This window comes from Desmodus rotundus, chromosome 5, assembly GCF_022682495.2.
Source record: "Desmodus rotundus isolate HL8 chromosome 5, HLdesRot8A.1, whole genome shotgun sequence".
NCBI classification, from domain to species: Eukaryota; Metazoa; Chordata; class Mammalia; order Chiroptera; family Phyllostomidae; genus Desmodus; species Desmodus rotundus.
The window spans coordinates 22,555,964-22,568,064 of NC_071391.1; the positions used below are offsets into that span (position 1 = coordinate 22,555,964).

The 12,101-nt window shown below is 46.9% G+C and overlaps 1 protein-coding gene across 4 annotated transcripts in view; it reads right to left on the bottom strand.

The window, feature by feature from the left end:
- The window catches only part of KIAA1549L (KIAA1549 like), a 219,022-nt gene that overhangs the window by 66,713 nt on the left and 140,208 nt on the right, over window positions 1–12,101 (bottom strand). For all 4 annotated transcript variants that reach the window (XM_053924932.1, XM_053924931.2, XM_053924933.1 and 1 more), the window contains 3 exons: window positions 10,148–10,310; window positions 8,559–8,618; window positions 3,078–3,229 (listed from right to left, as the gene is read on the bottom strand). In XM_053924932.1, the coding sequence (XP_053780907.1) occupies window positions 3,078–3,229; window positions 8,559–8,618; window positions 10,148–10,310 (375 nt within the window). The remainder of the gene's footprint in view (window positions 1–3,077; window positions 3,230–8,558; window positions 8,619–10,147; window positions 10,311–12,101) is intronic.

The window sequence follows — 12,101 nt, forward strand, 5'->3', positions numbered from 1 at the left end:
AGCCTGGGTATCCATCACCAGAAGAATGAGTAAACTGCAGTATATTCATAAAAGAGAATATTATTCAACAATAAAAAATAAAATGCCAAATAATACAACAACATGGATGAATCTCAAAAACACTACACTGAGTCAAAAAAGTTTTACACAAAAGAGAATATACTATAGGATTCCATTCACTTAAAGTTCTAGAAGAGTCCAAACTGATCTATGGTGTGGAGATGACATATGTGACCAAATATAAAGCAGTAACATAGTACCTACTGTTAACTGTAGAACCTACATGGTGAATGTGTGGGTACTTACCATATCATTTTCTCAAGGTTTCTGTGAGTTTGAAAATGTTCATAATAAAATGTTGGAGAAATGCAGATATAAAAACAAGGGTCTCACTGGCATTTAAATTTAGAATCCACATAATATGTTGAAAGGAGATTTCTTTACTACAGCTCTTTTTAGAGTCTTTGGTTTGCCAATATGCCCTGGGAATAGTCCAGAAGGGCCAAAGGATGCGGCCTTACCCAAACGGACCTGGGAGCCCCTCGGCCTCAGGGCAGCTTATAAGGACCATTTTCTGGACACCGTCTGAGAAACGCTGTTCTCCCCCTTTCATCTTTGCGTTTCCCTCTATTTCTTCAAAATGACCATCTAGGAGTAAGTTTGTGACCCTCTAAGAGGTTCTTGTCTAAACTGCTCACTTGTCATCCAGAGAGGTCGTATCCATTCACTGTTTGAAAGTGCCATTTCCCTGCACCCTCATCAGCAGTGGAAAGCACCACGTCCCTAATCTTTCGTAGGTGAAAATGTAATCTTACGGTAGTTCAAACGTGCATTTCTTTAATGACAAATGGAGTTAAACATGTAAAAATGTTTCTTGGCCATATGCATTTCTTCTTTGGACTTTCTTTTTCAAACATATCTACTAGAGAAGTATCTTTCAAGTCTAGACCTCTAAATCTCCATATTCATGAAGGTGGCTCATCTTTTAAAATGATCAGATCCCCAAAGAAAGGCCTCTGTGTGGAAAGAAGATGTAAGCCACGTGGAGTGAATTTTACCTGGGAAACGTGGGCACGTTAGTCCTGTCCCTTGTGGGAGAGGAAGTCGGAGAGTGTTAGTATGACCAGGTAGAAGGTGAATGAGCTTTCAAATATCTAATAACTTCACTCAACTTCAATTTATTAGCAAATCCTTCTTACCAAGATTTCTACACGGGTAATGTTATAAGCTGGTCTACAGCCTCTGTAAATCCGGAATTGGCAGAAATAAATCCCCACTTGCTTCACTCAGGTATTCCCGGCCACTACCGGGGCCATGCACACTGGGTAGTCGGAAGAAAGGAGAGAAGAACATCTCACTGGACCCTTTTCAACACAAAGAATGCTGTTAGATTTTTAGCTTTACTACTAACACCGGGATTGTAGGTGTTATTAGTAAATGATTCGCCTCCCCCTTCAACAGAGGCAAATCCCATTTTGCCCTGTTCTGAGCGACTTCCTCAGAGAAGTGTGAATTACAGGGCTGGCTCGGAACCCACAGAGGGGAAATCAACCTGGCATGAGAAATTAACCCTCACTTTACCTCAGGACGGGCTGTCACAGGCCACAAAGACATTCAGAACTAAAGCGACATGCAATGGACTAGGGACCAAAGTCACTGGCTGTGGATGTGAGACCTGGAGTTTCCCTCAGGGGCACGATGCTGACTCAAGCAGGAAAGAGTGTTCCAGAAGATGGGTTGTTTGTACTTACCAGACTGCCCGGGGACATGATCTGCAGATAGATTGTGGTAATGCCTGTAATTTCCTTTAAAACAAGTTTCCTCTTAGTGTGATGCTATGCCTGTGTGTTTGGGTTAAGCTACACCCCCATGTGGTGACTTACCAACCAGAAGTTCACACCCCAGTGGCTGTGGGCTAGATTCCAGTTAGGAAGGCCATTCTGGAGTGCCCTTCCCTAACTGTCATCTTGCTCAACAGAGCTTTGTTAGTTAGCCTAACAAACATTAGAAACGGGTTCTCTTGGTAAAATTCGGGCTATTCAAGATATGTGGATTGGCTAGAATATGCTAGAGGCAGTCCCTCTCCTGCTTGCACGAGATAAAGAATCTAGAGGCTGACCGTCCTCCCCTTCGGAAGGGCTGCAGTCTTCTGTTAGGTTCCCTAGGAGCAGATGCAGAAGAATTGAGTGCTTAAAGCTTATTTGAGAGATGCAGAGAACTGACAGGAAGGTGAGTAGGTGACACAGGGGTGGGGAGGGAGCTAACAAAGGGTGTGTTATTAAGCCACTTACCACAGTGGGTAATTAAAGCTTAGTTCTATGGGAAAGCTCTGGAAATGATCAAAACCACACATTTCAGAATTCTCCTAGCTAAGAGACAAGGAAGCTGGGGTATTCATTCCCCCACCACTAGTTAATTCCCAGGCACTTGCGGCACCGCGGTGTGGGCAAGGTGGGTTCTGGCATCTCAAGAACAGTCTTTCCATAAACATTCAGAGGTGGCTGTTGGCACTGATAGAAATAGCAAAGGGATTCAGGCAGAGCACCAACAGTGTCTGCAACAGCTCCCGAGCCTAAGTTCCTGCGTGGTCACGTGTCCATTATAAACTCGGAAGGCTCTTTCTGTCAAAACTGAGTAAAGAAGGATAATAGAATCCTGCACCTGGAATACTGATTAGCACACCTGTAGTTTCGCAGCAGAGGTGGTAGGAGGGCCTGGAAGTACCAAGAGCTGGGCCTTCATCCAGCACACAGAACAGGTTGGTGAGTGGCCCGTGCCTGCTTGCGTATAACTTTTTGTTGAATAAATACCAGCGCGTGTACAGACTCTGTTCCGAGCCCTCCTCTTCTTATAATCCGGCAGTGAGAGTGTCGGGGGAGTGGCTCTCACTCTCCTTCACGATTTTGATGTTATGACCCCCAGCCCTGAACTGTCAGAGCCGCGTGGATTAGACAGATGGCTTGGTCAGTCTGCAGTGTAGCTGCCGCTCTGCACACAGCAGGACTGCTTAGTCTCAGGCAGCACATCCCCCATGCCCCCAGTTATTAGAAGACCCCAGCGGCTTCACGCACACCTACCTGCACGGTGTAGCTTCCCAGGGTGGTGGCCCGTTTAAACCGCCGGCCTTGTTGCTGGGACATCATGAACAGCTGGGCCAGGCGCTGCTCCATGACCCGGGCAAAGCTCTGGTTGTGCAGACCCACCAGCGAATTGTCCACGCCCTGCAGCACTGCGGGTGCAGAAGGCAGAGGGGCTGCTCAGAGGACAGACTCCCCGATGGTTCAGAATCACAGCCACCACCATCCCAGTAACCATCACGGGCCCTCCCACATGGAGGGCTTGGCCAGCCTCTCCTCACTTTACCTTCACAACAGCCCCAGGAGTTAGGAATCACTATCCACATGTTATAGATGCTGATAAGGGCAAGTGACTTGTCAAGGTCACAGCCAGTAACCAGAAAAGTGAGGGTTCAAACCCAAAGCCTGGGCTCCCTCCTCCATGAGCTGTGACACATCTAACGCTGCTGTATTAACTCCAATCCTTATCACATGTTAGATTCCCTGTGGGCGTGCAGCCCAGATACAGGTCTGGCTAACTGGTTTTTTGCTGGTTCCCACTCAGAAGCCCTGGCTCAGGGTTACCCTTATTTTTCCCTCTCAACAGCTTTGCTGTGGAATCTAAGCTCCATCCTGCAGCTCGGCCCTTACACCTCGGCAAACCACCCTGTTCAATGTCCTCATCTCTCCCCCTGGGCAGTCCTTTTGAGAGTCATCCCAAAGCTGCACAGGGCCTCTCGGGCACTCTTCCATTTGAGAGCAGGGCAGGATGCCAGAAAGAACGAGCTCTTGCCAGTTGTGAAGCTTTCTGCAAACCACTGGCCCTCTCTGAGTCCAAGTCCTTCTCCGTAAAAGGGAGTAAGAACCCCTCACAGCAAATACACTCCTAATGAGATCTGTGGTTGAAATGAGACAAGCTGTGTAAAGGAGTTAGCACCAGCTCCTCTCTCCTTTTGCTGTCAACCTCTCCCCACCCCCCAGCTCCAGTCCTCCTTCCAGGTCCTTTGGGAAGCACACTTCATCCCAAACACACAAACCCTGCCTTTAAACACAGCCATCTCAGAAACTAAAAATGCTAAAAAGAATTCTCATCCTAAAGAAACCCAAACTTATATGGGCTAGGAACATAATACAAATTTTTTCATTTAACAGTCTGTTCTACCACCATCCAGCGAAGGGCCATCAGTACCTCCCATCTACTGGGCTATGGAAATAGCTTGGGTACGAAGAATGTGTCATCACGATCACATTCTCCTCAGGGTGAGAACAAGCCACTGACGACCACAAGATACAGAGAATGAGGTTTAAATTGATCAAGAGAGAAGAGAAATCCATAGCTGAGCTTCAGAAGTTCCTTCTTTGACGTGATAAGTGCCAAATAAGCCCCATGGAGGGTATAGAGCAGCTTTCTTTCTAGGGTCCTTGTGAGGGGCCCCCAGCTCGGCTGCCAGCAGAATTCCCGCTGACAGATAAAACACTCCTGCTCCGTTCCCACTGTGGCAGGTCCCACAGGCCCCTGGGAGTCCCCTGACACAGCCTGCCTCCTGGCCCCAGACGGGAGAGCCCGTGGTCTTGATAATCCAGAGATGCCCCCTCTGGTAAAGTCATGCCGTCAATTGCTAAAGGACTACTTCTAAGTTGGCCTCTCCTGACCAACGGACGGAGTAAGAGAGGGGACACAGGACATCGCGGGCATCATCAAGGACTGATTACTTTATGGGAATCCCAGTGATGGCTCAAGGGCGGACATCAAAGAGGGTGAGAGCCAAAGCCCCCCAGCTGATGGGCAGGTTCTGGAAGTAGACAGCAGTGACAGTGGTACAACACTGTGAATGGATTCAATGCCACTGAACTGTACACTTGGAAATGGTTTAAATGATAAATTTCATGTTATGTGTATTTTACTACAATTTTTAAAATTGAGAGAAAAACAAAGAAACCTCCATGGAAAGGCCGTGGGAACCTCCCGCAGACTTCCATGGATCCAGCACCTGGACAGTTCCCGCAGGCTTCATCGCCCTATTTGCAAAGAGAATGTATCCTTAGGAGGCAGCTGAGAAAGAGTAGGGGGCTGGAGCCAGGGCCCTGCGTTTGAATCCTGATTCCCCCTTTTACTGAGTGTTCTTGGGTGAGACGCCTAATTCCACTGGGTCCCGTTTCCATATCTGAAAACAGGGGATCATATTCTGCTCTTGATTGTCATTGTAAAGAACAGATACTTTATTTAAAAAATGCTTCCAGCACACTGCTCCAGGGCACTTGAGAGAGGCCCATAATTGGTAGCTTTGTTGTTGTTCACGTGTGCCCCCTTCCTCACTAGACACATCCTTACCAGGGAAGAAGTAACCTGACATAGAACTGTGCTCAGGACTGTGGCTCCTCTCCTTCCTCCTGAGAAGTGTGCCAGGCCTCAGGCTCCTGGCCCCCTCTGCCGGCCAGGAAGGGAGTAGGGAGGGGTATGCACCCACTTCTCCCCAGAGGCACAGAAGCAGTAAGGAAGCTTGGACCCTGGCTGCCTGCTCTTAAGCCTTCCCACCACTGACTCAGCTTAGAGGAGGTGGCAAGTCTCCAGCTATGTTCAAAGGAGCTTTGTCCAGCACATTTGGTGACTTTTACATCACTGGTCTCTTATTCTTTCGTTATTTGCAAGTGTACTGGACCCTAGAGTTCCAATGATCGGGCCTGGTTCAGCTTCCTGTATTCGATCTAAACTGTTTTATTTGTGGTTGAATCCACACATTCAGAGCCAAAAGAACCTGAATGTTCAGCTCTTGTCTTCTGATTTTAAGGGTGACACCCACAGGGTCTAGTGACTAGCTCAAGGACACACTCAAGTCATATGTAGCAGAGCTGAGACCAGAAGGAATCCTGCAGTTGCTGGGTCTGGAATATTTTTACTCTGGTGGGTGAAATAAAAATTGGTTTCAAACCCACGCTGGGCTCTCACCTTAGTCAGGGGGCAACATTAAGTCTGTACATCTCTATCCCACCCGATGGCAAGACCCATGGACAGCAGGACAGCTCCCGGGTTCTCTGCAAAGACGCACTGTGGGAATCATCCCAGCCAAGGCTTTTCCACTGAGGAGGGACCATGCCCGGGGAGGGCAGAAGTGTACAGTGTGCCAGAACATATGTAATGCAAGTTCAGTGGGCACACAGGTGAAAACATGCCAGGGTATTATAATATCCACTAACCAAAGAAAGCTCCTCCAAGTTAGCAATGGCCAGGGATGAATGCCTGGGAGTGAACACAGAGTGGCTGGTTATTCAAGGGACTGTGGGTTTGAACAGGAGGAACAAAGCTATCTTCTTCTTTCAGTTCCCAATCCCTACCCCTTCTGTAACTAACGGTAAAATATTAGTGGTTCCCGCCCAGGGGGTTAGAAAGTGGTCACGAGCCAAAGCGAAGGAAGGAGGGCCATCTGGAGGCTGATTTCAGTTCCCCCAAATACCAACTGACCCAACTAGTCCCCAACACAGTGACGGAGACCACTGTTTCTTCTGATCACCCACAGCCACCAGAGCAATGACAAAGGAGGGTCACATAGGGGAGGGGACAGAGCATTCAGTCCCAGAAGAACCTTGAAAACAAGCCCACGTGTGGGGTTGTTATTAAGGTTATGTCACCACAGTGGAGGCGGGGCAAGACACAGGTACATGAGGATAAACTGAAACAAGAAGTTGTCAAGGACATCCTGTTACCATTTAATGTAAACCTTAAGTTAATAGAAGGGGGGGGGAAATCTCTGCAAATTAAAAGGCAGCATTCCTGGTGGAGAAAAAAAACGGTTTTGTAAATGTTATATAACCTGCTGCCTTCAAAAATGTGTTGCTGGTTTAGCATTGTTTCTCTTGGGCATAAACTCTGGTGAGGTTCTTTTTTTTTTTTTTCTTTTTAAAGACATTTCTTTAGTTTGTCTTCTTAGCAAGTAAAAAAAAAAAAAAAAGAAAAAAAAATCTCTGCATATCCATAGCTCTGCAGGGGAGAAAGAAAAGCAATTTTCTGCAATTTAAGAGAGGTCCTGAGCAGCCTCATCAAGCAGGATCGTGTGCTCCTTTGCCGGTGTTTAAGCAGAAGCCCACCTTGCTTGGGACAGCAGGCGAGGGAGGAGGTGGAGAGGGAAGAGGGTTTTAATTTTTAAACTGATTTTAGAGAGAGGAAGGGAGAGAGGGGGAAGGGGAGAGAGAGAGAAGGAAGGAAGGAGTGAGGGAGAGAGAGAGAGAGAATGAGAATTTCTCATTCCACTTATTTATGTATTCATCGATTGCTTGTTCTATGTGCCCTGACCGGGGATCAAACCCACAACCTTGGTGTATCCAGCTGACACTCTAGCCACCTGAGCTGCCCAGCAAGGGCTGAAGGTAATTCAGGAGGCCCCCTTACCCAGGCACGTCTTCCAGGACTTGCAGGACTTCCTCCCTCCTTGTTAGGGGCTGAGAAAGGTCACAACCTCCCAAAATTCAGATGTTGAAGTCCTAGTCCCTCAGAATGTGACTGTATTCGGAGATAGGGCCTTTAAAGATGTTAGGGAGGTAAAATGAGATCATAAAAGCACACCCTAATCCAATATGCTGGTGTCCTTATAAGAAGAGGAAGTTAGGAGGTACACACAGGGGAAAGCGTGTGAAGACAGGAAAAATGGCCATCTGTAAGCCAAGGAGAGAGGCCGCAGAGGAACCAACCCTGCTGATACCTTTGTATCGGACTTCCAGCCTCCAGAATCAATAAAGCCCCCACCCCACCCCACCCAAGTCTGTGGTACTTTCTAAGGCAGCCCTAGCCGACTAATACCCTCTCTCTCCCTTCCTTTTACAGCTGGCCTGGTCCTTTTCCTCCAATAAACACCTGCCTTCTCTCTTTGCTTCCAACCCTTGCTTCTCTGATTTTTCTGAGCTACTGCCTGGCTTTTGAAAAACAAGAAACGTTTTGCTGTTTCATAAAGCTCAGTTGGGAAATGTCAAGGAAAAAAAAGAAAATGCCACCAAAACACCCTTCTACTTCCATCCGCCCTCACTGTCAGGACATGCCTGGGCTGCACCAGGATCAGTGTGGGTGTGGGCCTCGTGCCAGGGGACAGAGGAAAGTGCATGCCTGGCGTTCCTCCGATCTTCACTGGCATTTTGTAGGGCAGTGCAGGAAGGCCCACCATCTTCCGCATGGACGCGCCCTGGATGGCCACAGGTAAATGCCGTACCTCCCCATCAGTCCACTTTCTGCAAAGAGGAGGCCGCTGTGGGGGACTTGCAGCTTGCTATTTTGAATTGCTTATCTAATACTCATCTTCAGTGTGACGCTTTTTTCTTGTTTCAGCTTACTCCACCCACTCCTGGTCCTGGGACAGTAACTCCTTGAATTATAGGACAGGACCAAAGAAGGGATGCCAATCCTATCACTGAGTACCATGTGGTTTTAATTCTTTTAGTTTTTTTTTCCTTTTGACATGCAATTAAAAAAAAAAAACCTGATGGGGGAAAGGGGAAAGAAATAAAATAAGAGATTACCTGTAATTACCCAATAGTCTCTGGTTGTCTCTGATATGTCAAGGTTGGGATATTCCAGTGCTAAAACAAATAAGAAACACACCAAATTACTTTTCTGAGTTTTATAGGTAAATACTGTTAAGGGAAATAAACATAGGTGGCAGAATATGAAGGAGCTAGATCCTGCTCTCTCATTCTTAGGAAATCTATGACCTACAGGCCAAAAATACCGTGCTGTTCAGAAAACTAAAATACTCAGGAAAGAGCTCACTTTCAGATGAAGAGTTTTCTCAGGTTTGTGGATTTCTGCTCTTTCAGTTTTCCATCAAAACCTTCTTATGTTGAACACCTTCATTATTAAGATCCACAGCTAGAACCTGTCTTAACTGTAGCTTTTTCTGTAACAATATCCAACCATCACTACCATTTTTAGGAATGATTATCTCTTGAATGGAGTTTTCCAATATCAAGGACTGAGGTTAGCAGCCAAACGCTTGTAACTAACATTTCTTCACAGGTGCAGCGGCCAGCAGAGTTAATGCGTGTAAAGGACTTAGCACAGTGCCCGGCCGCAGTAAGAGCTCAATAAATCTTAGCTGTCGTTATTATCCAAATACCAAGATGAGAGAAAAGAAATTCTTCACATGCTGCCATGTGTCATGAAGCCTTCTTTTATGAAGTAATCTTTTCCATAAAATCCAGTTATCTTTCCTTACTATGTGGAAATTCGCAAAAGCTTGCTATTAAACAAATATTCAAAAAAAATTCTGAATGGCTACCCTGGGCTGAAGTACATCCCCATACATCATCGCATTTATTTACAAATTAAAAACAACCATGGAAGGAAAAAGAAAGAATTTTGCTAATATGTGTTTTAAAAGAGAATTTGCCCAGTGACCTTGAGAAATGTACCAACAATTACATTTTAAAACACAGATCTTTCCTTCCTTTGGCTACCAAGTAAGTGTTTGGGGACAAAGGGTAGGCTGCATCATCTTCGAAGCCTGTGCCTGCTGCGTGATGATGAGGATTATGTAACTGAAGCATTAGAGGAAGACAAGGCCACAAGACTATGGGGACTTCATCAAGAGAAGCCACAGTGCTTACTGCAAATGAGCTGCGCTGGTACCTGCAGCCAGGCCAAGGGCTGCAGGCCCCGGGGTGTCTGCTGATGGTAGGGGAACCACAGCACTCCCCATTGCCATGAGGACAGATGCCCCACCAGGCAGGACTGTACACTCAGAGGCAGACTGCTTGGGTTCAAACCCCAGATTCCAGGTCTCACTAGCTGTGTGAGCGTGGATGTTTTATTACACGGAACAAAGTTCAGTTTTCTCATCTGCAAAATGGCGCTAACTGTGCACCTACCTCACGGGGTGGTTATAACGATTAAATGAGATAAGAGACAGGTGAAGAGTAAATGCACCCAGCAAGTGCTTTTTTAGAACATACAATAAACTTGTCATCAATTCAATCCCATGTATCTCTTATTCCAGTTGCCGTTTTATAGCCAAAGAGCGAGCATGCAGCCTGCCACAGTGAATGTTTGCAAAATGAAGAAAGGCCCCCAGGAAAATGGCAGAGTCCCAGCAGGACGGGGACATACTCACGTTCAGCAATGGTGAGCGGCGGGTAGGTGAGGTAGAACCCCACCAGCTCAGCTGAGAGCTGGCGGAGGAGGCTGCTGGCCACGGTGCCATTGAGGAAGGAGCTGCGATTGCCCACCACGTACACCAGCGTGACAGTCTGGGAGGCGTTGGACGTGCTCACAATCTGAATCGACACAGGAGGAAAGGGGAGGGAGACATGCCACATAAGATGAGGGTCTGTTTCATGGAGGCCATGGGAGAAGAAGTTCAAGCAGAAGTTGAGGGTAGAAATGAAGGGAGGTGGGGAAAGAGCGGAGGAAGAGACAAGAATAACAACAGTCGTCACTCACTGATGGCTCACTATGTGCCAGGCATTGTGCTAAGGGCACGTCACCTCATTCAATCCCCACCACGACCTCAGGGGGTGTACCTAATTATGACTCCCTTTTTACAAAGGAGGAAACTGAGGCTTGCCCAAGGTCACACAGCTATAAAGTGACAGAGCTAGGATTCAAACCCAGGCAGTCTGCATCTTTTCTGGGGCTAAATCGTCTCATTACTTTTATGGTTCTGCCAATACAAAGGAGAGCACAGGAAGGTTAAATTTAAGGAGCGCTCAAGGGCTCACACAGAGAAAGCCCATGTCAAACTTTTGGGGAACTTTGAAGTTGAAAGGACAGGGAATGTACACCGACCTAGTAACAAATAGAGTGACTAAACCTCATTACAAAGAAATTCAGAAACATAAAATAGCTTCTTTAGAGAGGGATTATATTTCCTGTGGTCTATGAATACAATATAGGACATGTAAATACGAATATGAGATGGTGAGGTTTTCTTCTTGCATGTCGTCTAAGTCAGTGTTTCCGTCACTGGAAAATGAGGTTTTCTGGGTCAATGTATGGACAAAAATATCCCACAGATGAGACATGGAAACCAGATGCAGCAGGAAGTCACTCCACTTGGCGAGACCATCTTTGTCTGCTCCTTCCTCCTCCAGATCCGCTTGCCACCCCCTCTACTCCTGCTCAGCACCTCCAGAGGCAGACCCTGTGGACCACCTAGGCAGGTTCCTCTGCCCTCTGGCTTCAGCTAAAGGGAGATCAGGAGGATGAGGAGAGAGGGAGGGAGAAATCAGAGTATTGGTGTTGGGGACCCCTGCCTGTGGGGTAAAGCTCCTGTTGGGTAGCTGTGGCCTCTGGTTTCCTATAACTGTTCCCTCCCCTCCCTCCTCAGCCCCAACTGTTCCAGCTTTGGGTACTGCACTGTCCCTGTGGTTTCCCCAGTAGCTGTCCCGGCTTCTGCAAAGGGTCTCTTTCACTGGATTTCCTTAAAATACCTTCATTTGAGTGTGTCCTCTCTTGCTAACAGGGGCTGACTTGTATCCGTCTTTCCCAGGCCTTTGCGTGCTCAGACAGAAACATGTCTGCAACTTTCCTTTTAAACCCTACTCTGAGGAAGACTGTCAAGAATAGCTTCTTCATGTTATTTCTCACTTTTTCCCATGAGTGGAAATTACTTTTAAATTCACTATCGCAGAGTATATATAGTATAGTCCAGCAGTCCCCAACCCTTTTAGCACCAGGGACCAGTTTCCTAGAGGACAATTTTCCACGGGCCAGATGGGAGCATCACATTCAAGCTCACCTCCTGCTGTGTGGCCCAGTTCCTAACAGGCCTGGAGGTTAGGGAGCCCTGATAGAGTCTCACGATTAATGACATACACTTATACTCCTCTCTGCAACTATTTTTGAATATCTGTGGCTATGCCACAGATATTCACACCTCTTTCTCAAGTTACCAAGAAGAAAGGCACTTGTTTCCGAACAATTCAAAAGCCCTCAATGCACTACCACCTATAGAAGTCGTAACTAAAATAGCACTGCGGCCTTTATCTCCAGCCTTCATCTCTATTATGAACTGTTCTATTTTCTGCTCTTCAACAAAACTCAATTTCACTGGGTCCCAAAGAGCC